The 16242-nt window shown below is 32.6% G+C and overlaps 1 protein-coding gene across 8 annotated transcripts in view; it reads right to left on the bottom strand.

Moving 5' to 3' along the window:
• Positions 1-16242, bottom strand: part of GPHN (gephyrin) — a 414033-nt gene that overhangs the window by 225569 nt on the left and 172222 nt on the right. For 4 of the 8 annotated variants that reach the window (XM_090271004.1, XM_090271010.1, XM_090271006.1 and 1 more), the window contains exons 4-5: positions 15210-15302; positions 2514-2552 (exon numbers count right to left, since the gene is read on the bottom strand). In XM_090271004.1, coding sequence (XP_090127130.1) covers positions 2514-2552; positions 15210-15302 — 132 coding nt within the window. The remainder of the gene's footprint in view (positions 1-2513; positions 2553-15209; positions 15303-16242) is intronic. The other 4 variants (XM_090271005.1, XM_090271011.1, XM_090271009.1 and 1 more) reach the window with 1 other exon arrangement.

Genomic DNA, 16242 nt, shown 5'->3' with positions numbered 1-16242 from the left:
GTGAACATGAAGAAAAGTATGGAAAAAATAATAGATGAGAGTTGAGTTTGTTTAGTAAAAGTCTTGATTCACATGCTCAAATGAATACATATGACTTTATATTTAATATTTACATTTTATATTTTATATTTACCCTGGCTGGTTTGGCTCAGTGGATTGAGCGTCGGCCTGCGAGCTAAGTGTCGCTGGTTCGATCTTCCAGTCAGGGCACATCAGAGAAGGAAAACTCTGACTCCAAAAGACCTCCGCTGCCTTGCGGCATACCTCTTCAGGGGAAAGGCTAAGGGAGTAAACCCAGACAGAAAATCCGGAGCCGGAGTCCCTAAGGCGGTTTGACGCTGTAGTCAACACCGGCAACTCCTGCGGCGCACCTGAAGCCAAGCTGTATTGACTCCGTCTTTCCCTTGGACCCTTCAGCTGCGAAGAGAGGGGGGGTCTGCTGCATGGGCAACAGCAGACCCTCCATATCACCCTGCCCAGGCTCTGTAGCTTCAGCTTCACTGGAGAGGACACTTCAGCGTCATCGCAAGATGTCGATTCAACACGGGAGGAGACAGATACCGTGTCACTCCCGAGTCGGACTGCACAGCCATTCTCGGCGGTGCAGATAGACTCTTAAGAAGCTACACCATCGTCTCTCGAGACGGACGGCTGCCGACGACGAATGTCTATATCTTTTTTCTATATTCCCTAAATTTTTAGCCTTTTCCTTCTCTTTTTCCCTTATATATTTTAGAAAAAAATAAAACAAAATTTAACATGGATACTCAGCATTTTCCACACTTCAAGCACAATAATATAGATTATGTACACACATAGATACACACACACTTGAATGCAAGCATACATACCCTACTTTAAATCTCCTTAGACTCTTTAAATTATTTGCAAAATCTCCATTCTTGTTTGATCTTGTCTCTTATTTAATATCAGTGAATAAGACAACAAGATTTACAGTGCAAAGAATATTTTATTCCAAGTATTTTTAGATGCCAGGTACTCAGCAAATAATGGGAAAATGTCAATTTTAAAAGTTTACCCACACACAAGAAAAAATAACCTAAAAGGAGGGGAAGATAAATATATCAAAAGGATCTCTAAAGAACTGATATTATATAAATTATGGGGTGGTTGAGAAGTGATATTCTCCTAGGAAAATATGGATCAGAGTGGAAAGCTACTTTTAACTACAAAAACTGTAAGTAAACGTATTATTTTTAAAGATCATACTTTTAAATTTTAAAATTTAAACAAAATTAATAGGAGTAATCTGTTCTCATGATGCCCTGGAAAAGTTAGGGAAAATAAATTAGGAAATAAACGGTATATAGAAAATTATAAAAAGATTCTGTACACAAGAAACTAAAGTACATAATATATGATGTGAAAAGGCAACTGAAGCAAAGATAAGAAATGACTTAGAAAAAAATTTATTCCTAACTAAAGAGAAAAATGTAGAGTTATATAAAAAAGCTGAAAGGATGGATGGTTATGAGTTTAAAAGTCAGTTTAGGAGCAAAGTGGGCTGGATTGTTAAATAGTGAAGCATTTTTCTATTTCTTAAGTTATGTTTGGACAATATGTAGGTGACACTTTTCTTAGAAATAAAATCTTATCAGGGTTACAAGATATCAGAGGAACAACACTAGTGATTTATCAGATGCAGAGAAGTATAAAGGAGGCAATATGGGCCAATCAGCAACTTTCAAGGCTGAATATATAGGAGATGAATGTAATATCTCAAGTTAATTAATGGGGAAGCCATGTGCATCAGATAGGCAGAGGAGACAGTAGTCAAGCAAACTCAGTCAGCAGTCCAACTTAGTGGCATAAGGCGAGTAGAGAAAGGTGGCAGAAGTGTTAAGCAATCTGAACCTGCACATAATATTACAGGCATAGATTGGGCGGGCAAGAACAGGCAGGCGGACGGCATAGGAGTATGGTAGGAGAGCTGACAGAGAATATGCTGGGCAACCTAAAATGCTGAAACAGCAGATGCATATGGCAGTACGAGGCCATTTGCTTTGTCCAAAGCACCGGTGAGGAAAGAATGCAAATCAATCAGCAGATGAATGGGGCAAAAAAGTTGAGAGAAAAAATCAAAGGCAGTCGAAGCAGGAAGACAGAGTAGCAGAGAGGCAATGGCAGATCACCAGAAGCAGTTGGGTAGGGAAGAGAAAAGCTGTCAGGAGGGGAACAAAACACCATTCAGGAAAAAATGACACCGAGAGTGAAGCAATCTTCTGAATTTGGTGTCTTCAGTCTAGGAAACAGTCACCAATAAACTGCATATGAGATCGATAAGAGAACAGCACACAAATGGAAATAGCCAATGGATCTGAACTCTACTGCCCAGGGGTACAGAGTGACCCTAGAACATAGATACATAACAATCCACAAAAAATGAAACAATGGGAAAAATGGGTCCAAGCATTTTTATAATGATAAAAAAACCAAAACACTAAAAATTATTAATCTGGAAATGATTGGCTGGGATTGAAGTCTTCGCTTACCCCTTTCTGGAGCCCACAAAATGGGAATGTTGGGAATTTCTGCAGCAGAAAAACAGAAGAGAAAAGGGATTTCTGACTCCCAGTTTGAGGAAAGCAAATCAAATTTAGGGCTGTATGAACTGGTTCATGGACATAAAAACCAGCCTGAACCTTCTCCCTTCCTCAGAATCAAGCCATTTCTGAGGTTTGGGAAAGGTTTAGGAAGCCCTCAACCCATCATTTCCCACAACCTCCCCTTTCACACTTACCTCCAGTGCAAATAGTTTCCAGCAAGGAGGTACTTGGAAAAATTCACTCCCATGTTTACACCATGGCAAAAATTGAGAATGGCCTACTAATAGTACTTCCTGTGGAGGTGAGGTTTCTGATTCAGTGGGATCTCTTCCATCCTTTTTTTGTGTGTGAGCAGAGGGGACAGGTTACTAGGAGCTGCCTACTTCTTTGAAAGTGAATGAGAAAAATATCAGGGTCAGTAATACCAATAAAGAAATAGTAATGCTAATCAGTACCTTGGTGGTCTCAATTGTCATGGATTTTAATTTCATTAAGACAGTTATACCTTGGTACTTGTTGGCTTCAGAACTAGCCAAACCCTGTACTTGTCGCATTTTGACAAGAAAAAATGTTTCAGCACTTGGCACTTGCTTGGGACTTGTCACACTTGCTAGAACTTGTATGAGCCACCACACTGCTTACAGGAGAAAATGCTTCATTGTTTGGTACTTGTGGGTTTTGGCACTTCTCTTGTGTTCCCAACCAATTAACGATGAGTACCAAGGTACCATTATATCTCTAGCCTAGACTTTTCTGAACTCCAGATGCAAATATCTAATGGCTAACTGAACATCTACACTTGGGTAACTTAATGTTGCCGGGCAATTTTATACAAAAGCTATCCCATATCATCAACTATTTTTTCATAATTGAATATGAAAATGAAACAATTTACAAAATTTTTTTACAAAATCCTATATTACTCTCAGTTTTAAAAATTGTATAAGCTAATGTCAGTGGAAACACGAGTTAACTAGTTACCAGTTAACAACATTTGGGCTTGAAAACATGAGTTTTTTGTGACTAGTTAACAAAGTGTTAAAGGCAGTTCAAGTTTCCATGACCAAAGTAAAACTCCTGGTCTTCCTCTTCAAACCTACCCTTCCCCATCTTCTCCATTTCAGTAAATGACAATTCCATCCTTCCAATTGCCCAAGTCAATCAAAATCCTGGGTCTTATACTTGACTTTTCTCTTATTCCATCTATTATTTCTACCTTTATAACATATCAGTAATGTATTTGTCACTACCTTCACATCTATCACTGGTCTAAGTCACTATCATTTTTCACCTGGATTATTTCAATAGTTTCCTAAATGGTTTCCCTGTTAAAATATAAGTCAGTTCATGTCATGCCTCTCCTCAAAACTCTCCACTATTCTAAGAGTGACATGCAGGTTCTACTTGATTCATGGCTTGCTCCCTCTCCTACTTTAGGTGTTAGTTCAAATGTCACCTTATCAATGAAGCCCCTCCATGATGGCCTTATTTAAAATTATAATCCTCTTTCCCACCTGCACTATCTTTCCACTTTCCCTGGTTTATTTTTACCCATATTACTTATCACCATCCTTCATACTACACATTTCACTTATTTACTAATATTTGTGTCACCCTACTAAAATGTAAATTGCATTGAGGCAGGGACTTTTGACTTCTTCATTTATTGCTCCTAATATCTTGAATAGTACCTGGCACACATGGTAGGCATTCAGGACATAGTAGAGTCTGTGAAATGTTAGTTTCTTGTGGGGCATCTCCTTTCTCCGTCTTAAATTCTCAGAGCATTCTTCTTAAAGTTCACAAATGATGGGCTTTTAATTAATTAACAGAGCACATGCTAGTACACTATAGGGTAGGAATGTACTAAAATAGGTGTTGGCAAACCACAGCCAATGGAACAAATCCTACCTGCTGTCCTTTTTTTTTTTTTTTTTTGGAATGGCCTGCCATTTAAGAGTGATCTTTACATTTTTAAATGATTGGAAAATTGAAAAGAAATATATCTCATAATACATGAAAATCACATTAAATCCAATTTCAGTGTCTATAAAAAAAAGTTTGATTGGAGCACAATAAAGCACATTCATTTATATCATCTTATGGCAGTTTTTGGGCTGGCAAAGGTGAGTAGTTATTATAGTGATAGAGACCTTACATCCCATAAAGGCTGAAATATTTACTAACTAAACCTCAAAAGAATGAGTTTGCTGACACCTGTCCTAAGGTTTTTTTGTTGTTGTTGTTTAGAAGGCAAAGAATAATAACTAAAGTTCGAACAAGGATAAACTAGAGTGTTATTGTTAATACTGTTGCTATTGTTGCTCAAGTCAAATGGATTTGCCTTCAATATTATTTAAAAGCAGCCCTCTCATTTCTCTATATTTTATTTAATATTGATAATGATATTCACTCATCTATCCACCTCACAGAGCAGCCCCATCTTAAGGGACAGGGTACAGTATAGAAAAGTTTTGAGAATGGCAAAAAGAGAAGAAATGAGGAAGGAAAGTATTAGGGCCCCCAAATAAATATCATATCAAAGTATTATTAATACACTATTTAGTAATAATGGGAAATTGGCATCATGTGAATCTCTTCTGAACTTCATCAACAGAGTTATACTAAAGTGACCTCATAATAATGGAGGTCTGTATACAATGTAGTCTTAAATCATAGCAAGCAACAGACACATTATAATAAGATTCCATTATATTTATATAATCAAAACTAACAGCCATCTTCTTATTGGTTATAATACCTCCATTTTGTAAAAAAGTATTTTTAAAATTTATAAAACTGATCTACTTAGTACATAAAGTTTTATCCTGAGAATTATTACATGAAAGGATATTATATCATATGCTGCAATCAAACTATGGAAAGTGGTGAAGAAGGTGAGGGGAAAACACACTGAAATTATCCCATTGACATCCATCACTACAATGCTATCTTTAATCTTCATATTGTAGTGTAATATATTTCCTCATATCAACTGGCCCTTCAGCACAATCAACTGCTACTTTTGCATTATTGACTTCGACTTTTGGTCTCTCTCTCTCTCTTTCTCTCAATGAAACTGACAAGAGTTAATTTTCAGAATCCACACTTCCAACAGCTGTACTGCTTCTTGCTGTAAACTTAGGAACTTAGATTCTTCCTGTACATTCTCATCAATGTGCCTGTCATTAATGAGTATCTGAAATGGTTACTCCCTCCATTGGGTATTTGTCCTCTGTTCTTCAATAGCATTCACGTTCTCTCCAAGTTCCAATATGAGGAAATAATACTTGTAAAATTATTAGAATAATTCCAGATATTTTATTTTGTTATATGAATCCACTTTCTATCAGTTCCCTGTAAGTTTTCTTTTTCAGTAGGCAATAACAAAATTACAAATATTTTGCCCTTCTAATACAGTGATATTCTAAGAAGCTCAGAGGACCTGACAGATATAAAACCATTTTTTGTCATTACATTTTATCGGAAAAGCAACGTTAAGTCTATTTTATAGATGGAGATCTAACAGAGAGAGATGAGTACACATTCATGATTTCACACATTAATAATAAAATAAATATCCTGAAATCTTAATTCCAGAAAACTTGTCTAGATAAAAATGCTTTAGTACTTGTATTTGCAATTTATTTAATGATATTTAATTGTCAATGTCTTAGCATATATTTTGCAAAACTAAAGTATTCAGGTATGTCAGCCTCTGTACATTTTATGAGAGTACCCTTTTAAGGGTGAGCTGGAAAAATTATTTCAGGGTTTTATCATTCAGACAAATTCAAGGTAAAAAATAATCAATATTTAGTATGTCATCTCTGTTTCTTTTAACTTTTTGACAACTACACTATTGTAAACTTTAGGTCCTATCTTGCTTGATTTTTCCCCAAAGAAAAATTCTTTCAATATTTATTCAACCACTACCTATTTATTTTTTAAGCAAAAGCTCTTTCTATTTATATTGTCAGTAATAATAGCAAACAGATATTGTTTTTAGTGTTTTACTTACATTAATTCACATAATATAATGACCTTATGAGGGAAGCAATTTTATTCTTTCCATTTTACACATAAGAAAATAGATATAGGAAGCTGGTCAAGTTGTTTAAGGTCACACACTAGTAAGATGTGAATCTAGTATTCAAACCCAAGGAGTCTGTGCTTTTAACCATTATGTAATACTGCCTCATATACAGTTAAATGGGCAACACCACTTTTCTAGTAAGAGTTCTATTTAGACATAGATTTTTGTCATAATAAATATATTTGTACTTTACTGATATAATCTCTCTTCCCATAGGACCCCCAAAAAGCTGAGTACATATTTTGGTACAGCGTAGGCATGCAATTAAGAAATATACTTAAGGGAAAATGAAGATAGCATTTTATGTAAAAATTTTTGTTTTTGTCTTACACTCAAAATTCTGACCTTGAGGATCAATGTGCTTTTCCCTCTTTAGTGTGGCAATATGAAATGGGAACCTTTCAACATAATAGTTTTAAATGCAATGTCACTTACTGCCCTAATTACTTCATCTAAATGGTTTAATTTTGTACCTTTCCATTGATACAATTATACTAAGGAGCTTTTCTTTTTAATGCGTAAATAAAATAGAGGGTAGCTGTCTTGGGAAAATCTGTGGCTGGTGGAAAAAATGAGTGCAAAAATAATACTGAAGTAAGTGGACTTAAGGGAGAAATGTAATATTTACCTTCAAATATTAGAATTGTCATGAAAAAGAGGAATTTATCTTCTTTTGTGCACTGTAAAGGGCAGAAGTAGGACAACTATGTACAAATTATAAGGTATCTTGTTTCAATTTGATACGTTAAGACTTTTAAATAATTAGAGCTCCAGAAACAACAAAGTCCCAGATGGAAGAAGCAGTGATTGAGACATTCAGGCAAAGACTGGGAATGGTAAAAAGGACATGCTAGGACTTTGAATATAGCATCTCCTCAAACTCTAAGAAATCATGATTTCTCGATTATTTTACTGTTCATAATTTTATATAAAATGCTAAGCTAATTAAAGATTCAACACTAACAAAATCTATGATAAGAAAATATTCCTTGATTGTCTTGATTGTAAGATCAATATTAACTGAAAAAATTTCCAAACAACAAACCAAAACTGGAACTTGGTATTTCATAGCAGTTAAAATTTTATACACAAACAATAGTGAGGATAGTAACTAGGTCTGCAGATTACAACAGGACTTTTTTTAAAAAAACAGGGCATGAAAATAATCTTCAAAAAGAATGACATTAGATTGGCTGGGGAATGTACTGATATGCATTCGAATAAATCCCAATTCTCAAAAGGGTCTATTTTTAGAGAGCTTTGATGGCATGATTTTACTGTGTTGATAGTAGACTTATGAATCTGGCTTCTAAAGAATCTCTGAATAATGACAGTTGCTGTTTTTCATCCCTACAGATGGTACTCCAGCTGTTCTAAGAAAGAGATTAAAATAACATAGGTCTAGTTTATCTGTCCTTCTATGTAAAGTGAGTTCTCTGCTCTTGCCAGGAAGATTTCCTTAATTGTATCTTTCTCTGTAGCTTGATATACATTTCTCCTTCTTCCTTACTCCTATCAGTAATGTCCTCCTCTCTCCTAATCTAAATACTACATTTCTCCTTCAGTTTTAGCTCAAATTCTACTTGTATAAAAATTTCTCTGACTAGTTGCCTCTCTCTTAATTTTTACTTTTAAAGACATCATTTGACCTGAAATGATTGAACATTTCTAATACTAGTTTTATATTCTCTGATTTGTGAAGTGACTATTTTAGGAGTACATGTACTTCAGCATTCATTCATTAAGGCCCAAAGTGCTTGATAAATACTTATTAAATGGAACACAAACTATAAATGTTTTTAGCAAACAGGTAGTTCATAAGTGTGCCTATACTTTGAGATATTAACTGCTTTCCAACACATAATGCAAAGTAATTATAAACCCCAAGATAAAGTGGGCTACTATAAAAATGTTATCTTGAATATCACATATCTGAGCCACTTAAAGCCATATTCCAGCAATTTTTAATTACAGAGAAATTAGGGACCTCAAGCAAAATAAATAATCCATATTCTTCATATCATATGAATTATAGAAATTCTTATTATTGTTCCTTTGCCCTATACCTTAAAGTAGTGGAAAAATGTTGACTTACATCTTTATTTTTTTAGACGTATCCACCAGATATGTTAGTAGCTAACATACCAGAAGTACAATGGTAAATAGCAGATTTATTTGGGGCTGCCATGTCTAATTAGAGGTACATATTATTAGGTAATAATATTACTTAAATGAGAAAGAAAAAGGTAAAGAAAAGAAATGTTTACCAAGTGTCTAAAAGGTACCAGGCATTGTACTAAATCCTTTTACATATATTATAGTCACTAGCTTGGATAACCTTGGGCAAGTCAATTAATCTGTGTCTCAGTATCTCCATCTTTAAAACAGATACAACATTAGTACCTGCCTCTGTGAATTAACATATGCTTAGAACAGGACCTGACACATAGTCAGTTCTATATACAAGTATTAGTTATTATTATTACTTGCTACTTTTATCTCAAATATTAGAAAAGCAACCTTAAGAGGTAGGAATTAGCTAATTTAGCAGATGAGAAAATTGAACTTTGAATAGGGTAATTTGCCTTAATTTCATAGTTAGTAGTAGAGTCGGGGTTCAAATTCAGGTCTGTCTGACTTTATAGTTTTAGTGTTTCCACTAGATCATATTACATGCCAAAATGTTTAGATGAAGGTAAGACATAGAAACATATTTCCCATTTTCAAGACTACTTTATAAAAATTATAGAAAGAGCTCCTTAGCATGGCATAAAATATATCTTTCTCTGACCATATAGCGGTGGTATATTTTATTCAATATAGTTTTAAATATTTCAAGTATAGGGTTTTTTTTTTTGTATTCTGCTGTTATCAATTTCATATTGGCAAGTTGTCCTATTTATACAGAACTGTTTTAAGATACTCTAAAATCCTAGCTCAATATAGTTATTTTTAGGTTTACCATGTAAAACAGGTATTTTATTTTAGTCAAAACAATCCTAGAACTATAAAATAAATATTCATAGAGTTCTAGAGTACCAGTATATGATATTTTACCAGGGAAGTAATGAATATTTTCTAAATAATACTGGTATATATTTGAAACAACTATACATTTTAAATGACCTATGTTACAGACCAAATTATTTCAAAAAAATTATTATTGACTCTGTTTCCTATGCTTTACTTACTTCCCCGTGACTAGTTTATAATTATCAATTTGTGCTTCTCAGTCCCTTCACCTCAATGTTGCAATAAATACATATGGTGCCAGTTGGGGTACTGAAAATATTGATGGGAACACTATGTAAAGTATATGATTATCTAATTATTAAGCTGTACACCTGAAACTATTACAAACTAAAATTGAAAGAAAAAAATTATTCCAAAAACAGAAATTATTAAACATGTGTTTTCACTATGTTGCTATAATGTAGCAGTTTTTCTGAGGGCTAAAGCGTCAAACTTTAACTTTTAGGTAAAGCTGTTAACTGTCACTTTTCATGAGTCATCAACTGATAATCATTAACACATAGTCAGTAACTCAGGGCAATTATGTCTCCTTCCTTTAACTTACACTATATTCTTGTTTTTGAAGCATTATAACATAAGAAAGAAAAATGGTTAATGACCGCATGAAATAATAACTGACAGTATACTCACACCTAAAATTATAAACTATATAAATTTTAACAAAGTGATTATAAAACAAATTTTATAAAATAAATATTTTTTTCTGTGATTTGATATTTTTTTAAATATTGCTAATAACCTAAGTGAAAAATATTTGTGAACAGGCTTAGATCTGTTCAAAGAAATATAATATAAATATTATATAGGCTATAAACAGAATATGACTTTCAGAAATTATGGTCTTTCCCTAGAAATTCATCCTTTGTACCAGATTATGAGTATTCTCCCCTTCTCAGCACTGGTCATTTTGTCAGATACCTCTTCACTTACATAATGAACCATAAAAACCCTTTGAAATGAATATCCCTTATATCAAATTTATAGTTTTCTGAAATTTTTGCTATCCCTTCTTTTGTTTATTTCATAATGAACAATTATATCAGGACACTTGTAAGGAGGTATTGCTAAGTACAACACCTTGAAAATATCCTGAGTGAGATTTTACACAATGTACAATAAATACATTAATTTGACCAGTTTTGAAATTTCAAAATTTTATGTATTATTTAGAATAAGGGACCTTTTATTTTTGTTACGCTACATTGTCTACTAAGAAAATGGGCCAATACATTTCATTATGGCAAAAAAGTGAATTTTTTAAAGCTCCTTCGAAAATTAAAAATTTATGAAACCCAACATCATTTCATATTTCTAAAAAACAAAGGTAAAAATCAATAAAAATTAATTGAATATCAATTTAAAGACAACAAAAATGTGAGCAAAGATGAATCACTGTCGTCCAACAGAACAGGGGTTGGCAAACTTTTTCTGCAAAGAGTCAGGTGGTAAATATTTTAGGTCTTGCAGGCTATATACTTTTGATTGCAAATACTCAATTCTACTTTTGTAGCCATAGGCAATATATAAATGAATTAGTGTGGCCATGTTCCAGTAAAACTTCATCTATGAATAGTGAAATTGAATTTCAAATAATTTTCATGTGTCACAAAATATTATTCTCCTTTTGATTTTTTCCAGTCATTTAAAAATGCAAAATCCATTCCTTAACTCACAAGTCATACAAAATGATCACAGGCTGAATTTGACCCACAGGCCATAATTTGCCGACCCCTGTGATAGATTAAGAGTTTCTTGAGGATAAGGACTACACCTTATTTATTTTTTAACTCTAGTACCCAATATGGCATTGAATGCATATTAAGAATTAAAAATACCAAACTTGATGAATGAATAAGTGGCTGAAAATAAAATGTATCAGAGGCTTTGATTTAACTCCTTAATTCATGATCAAAATAATATGTAAGTATACAATCCTTTATTCTGGTATAGCTTAGTATTCAAAAGCAATAAAAGTTATTTTTATCTTATAAATATTATGTAGCTTAATATTTTCTAGTTTACCATAACATAGTAAACATTTCTTTGTAATTATAGAGATCTTTTAATGCTTCTTAATATTTTATTCTCTTCTAAAATTTATATCTAAAGGGTTTTCACTTCACCTCATTCATATATCCTTAATTATACTTTCAAAAAGTAATTAAAACCTCTTTTATGTAATAATATCTATTTTGGAACTATGTCATATTGAAAGGTAATGGGACATGAAGAGGTAATACTTTGTATAGCAATGAGTTCTTATGTTCTATAGAATATTATAGTGACTAGTATTTCGCTAATGTCAACAGATTATCTGACCGTTTTATAAGATCAGAGAAAATGCAATTTATTTTTTAAAAATAAAGCTTTTCATGTGAAAATTAAACTAAAAATTTGAAGAGTATGGAATATTATGTTATTTGATACTATCTCATGTTTAAAGGCAGGGAATAGGCCAGCAGGCATGTAACCATCAGAAGAACTATAGTCTAAGATACAAGGCCTAAAAATAGAAATAAATTAATAATTTAGAAAAATCAGTTGATTGCATTATTCCTATCAATATGTAAATAGGATACATTTTTCTAAACTTACTCTTCCTTATTTTTCTGATAGACCTGGGAAGAAATCTAAGTCTATTACACTTTTCATTTTCTCTACAGTTCAATCCCATTGATAGCTTTTAGATAGCTTTATTTCATTCAGCCAATTTGTCATTTCCCCTTTTATTTTTTTCTAAGAACACACATATCTCACAAACAATCATTCTGAGCGCAGATCAAACTAATTATTGAAAATTACTCACTATAAAATATTAGTATCTGAAGGGATAAATTTTGTATTATTTTACCTTTACCATTAATGTTTGTGTTTTCTATTAATAACTTTTGAATCTATTTATAATTATTTGCATGTTTTATTTAGGTACATGTAGTCTAGAAATTGTTTTCTCTCTTTTTAGGCATAATTATCTAAGACAAAAAAGTTAAAGACAAATAACTATATTACTGCAAGCCCAAAATTATATTTCTGGATTCTGAACATTTCAAGTGTTGTTTTTAAATATAAGAATTGCAACTATTCATGGGTGTAGAGGAAATGGGAAATTTGTATAATTACTTTGGGTGGCCCTATATTGCTTTCATGTTTATTTTTTCAAAAGCTACACAGTCCCATGGACTTTTGCTGTATATGTATTTATATATAAGATATAAAGTGAATCTATTAAAAGATCAGGAATTCACAATGAGTTAAGTCACCTGTTTTCAAAAACAGAGAATACATATTTATGTATATTTTTAAATCATTTAAAAAGACCTAATACAATTTTACCCTGTTAGTTGCTATAGGTATATATGAATATAAGAATATAAGAACACCTCAAAATTTTTCAGGTAGCTTAAAAACTTCATTTAAGAATAAAGAACTTCTCAAGGTCATAGAAAGAGATAGACTCTTGTCAACTAACAGCACCCAAAAAAGGGAATGGGGGAATAAACAGATATTAGAATGGTAGAAATTCAAGACTTCTGATTCATATGGAGATGGAAACAGTAAAATACAAAGTTTACTATCTAAATTTAAAATAACAGAATTGTGACAATTTCATGGATATACTTTAAATCTAGAATAAGACTTTTTGTTCGTTTGATAGTTACATACAAAAAATACTATCAGATTTGTCCACTTGGCAGTTATGTAGTAACTAATAAAGAAATGTTTACCCCTTATAAGTTAACCCTTACATAGCACTTAATAAAATACCAGCAATAGTATTGAATCCTCACAGTTACCCTGGGAGATAGGTACATTTATTTCCCTCATTTTATAGTAATGGAGGCACAGAGGAGTTTAATGACTAGTCTACAGCCACCTTGTTAGTTAGTAGCAGAACCAATTCAAAGGTTTGAATTTTTGACCTAGCATTTTGGTACTGAAGCTCCATAGAATACAGTAATACTGAACTTTGTGGTACAAATTCTTTCCCCATAATTAAAAATAATGTTATCTGGTTATAAATGAATTCATGGTAACTTCTTAATACTTTCCTGATGTGAAAATAAGTAATATGAAAATATAAAACCATCACACGAAAAAGAGCTACAAGTAAACCTAATTTCATTTACTTAGAACACAACATAACACCTAACTCCAAAAATCAATGTCTTCAAATATATAGGCAATTTTCTTATAAACAAAACAAAATAAAACACAAACACATCTCTACAGGAGATAGCTTCCCTCCAATTGTGCTCATTAAGTTAGTCTCACAGTTTAAAAGAAATGTAAAAATTGGTTCAAGAAGCACTTCCCCTTAGGACCCAGAAACTAAATAAATTATGCAGGGATGACTTCATTTTTAAACAGCTGAAATTAAGAATTTCTCCATATAACATTATCCTGATTGACTTAAAAGCAAAACCATTTTGTTTATTAGCCTACTTATAACTTATGGTATCCAAAAAATTTGTGTCATGATTTTTGCACAGAATAGGAACTAATTTACAACTTGTTTAAAAATTTGTATTTTTGTATACTAGAACAGTGGTTCTCAAAGTTTGGAAGTATGGCATAGGGCCAGTAACATTGGCATCACCTGGGGCTTTGTGAAAAATACAAAATCTCAGCACCCAATGCAGATTTTACTGAATCAGAAACGCTGTGGGGAGGGCCCAGAAATCTGTTTTAGCAAGCCCACTGTTTGTGGTGCAGGCTAAAGACTGAAAAGGACAGTAATTATTTAATAGGTGCACACCAAAATGATAGTAGATAAAATAGTGTACTGGTTTGAAATTAGAAGGATACAGTTAACATTAACTTGAAATTTAGCCAAGAAACACTTTTGGGGGGAGATAAAGGAAACAATGTCATAAGTGGTAATTTAAATTTGCATATGACTCTGGAAGTGACACCCGTGTTTATGGCTTCCTTAAAAAGAAAGGTTTTTTCCCCTGTACCATTGAGCCCTTCCTACCCTTCATTCTTTCCCTAATATTCCCCCCTGTGCAAAGGTCAAGGTAATTCTTGTGGCATAAAGCCTAGATATTAATTCTGCTTTTTGACTTACTAAATTCACATTTAAAATTATAGAATATACAACTCTTTCTCATCAAAAGAACTGTAGAACTGGTATAAATGTTTTATTGCAACTTCCTACTATGCTTTGAGACCAGTGACAAGTGTATCTAAAGAAAAGGGAAATCAGATACATTTTGAAGTATATTAAGAAAGCACATCAGACCAGATGCCATGCTGAGTCAAGAATTCTGTTATCACCTCCTTTGATAATATGCCTGAATTTCAGCTGACAACCATAGACCACTGAGCAAATAAATGCAGGAGTACCTTCTGGACCAGCTCGCTAGTCCTCATTTTCTATAATTTCTAGCTTAAGTACAAAGAAAAGAATCAAGAAACATTTTTTGAGATAATTTTTCCCCAGCAAGTTTTTCACATGCTTAGCACATAAATAGTTTACTCCTTCAGTACGAGAAAAGCATATTCTGTCTTACCTCTGGAGTGACATCTCGTGGTGCAAACCCTGTTCCTCCAGTTGTTAATATCAAATTAAGTTCCTTTTCATCACACCAATCTATGAGGGTTTCCTAAAAGAAAAAGGCAATAAGTGTCACATCCAGAAAGATGCTCCTGTCTTCTCAAAACATCCACATACTCAAATTCATTATATATAGTGAAGAAAAACATATTCTTTTCAACAATAAACATAAAAATTTTGAAGCACAAATCATGTAACAATTTCACTGTTGATGAAAACACACTATAGTCTTGGATATTTATTTTACTCATAGAAAATAAGAACACAAGCATTGAATTCTTGAAAGTAAATGAAATACATTTACTTTCAATGAAATACCGTAAGTTTATTATGAATGCTTGTTATGTACTCATATGGCATATCTAAGTTTTTTAAAAGAACATTTTATTGTTTATGCTATTACAGTTACCCCAATCCTATCCCCTCTTCACATATCTATGTTCTTTTCAGCCGTTTAAAATATATTCAGGTTTAAAAAATTGAGCACTATCTGTGTAATATGATCTCATTTATAAAAACCACACCAATCCCATCATATAAGTATTCATACTTCAATTTCATATATAAAGAAACAGACTTATTCATTTTTCATTAATGGATGCTGAGAGATCAAGAAACTTATTTGCTCATGGGCTCACAAACTAGGAGGAACGGTTAGAATTCAAATCAGATCTGTGGGATCCTCAATATATGTTCCACTATATTCTGCCTGTGATTATGTCAATATTTCCTACTAAGTTTCAAGTTCTTTAGGGTAGTTTTATAATATTATGAGATTTATTTTACATGGTTGCTTGAAATGAAAGATGAAGGGGTAAGCTATTGCTTACAATTTTTTCTCCCCACAATACTATGACACTTATAGAGACTACATTACAGAATTACATACTATAAAGTTTGGGAGTTAGTAGAGACCTTAGAAGATGTATCTTTTCATTTCATTTTGTAGATGAGGCAACTGAAGTACAAAGTGATTAAATAATTTACTC

This window comes from Furipterus horrens, unplaced genomic scaffold (assembly GCF_987537825.1).
Source record: "Furipterus horrens unplaced genomic scaffold, mFurHor1.1.pri manual_scaffold_3, whole genome shotgun sequence".
NCBI lineage: Eukaryota > Metazoa > Chordata > Mammalia > Chiroptera > Furipteridae > Furipterus > Furipterus horrens.
This window is presented reverse-complemented; position numbering and strand designations above follow the sequence as displayed.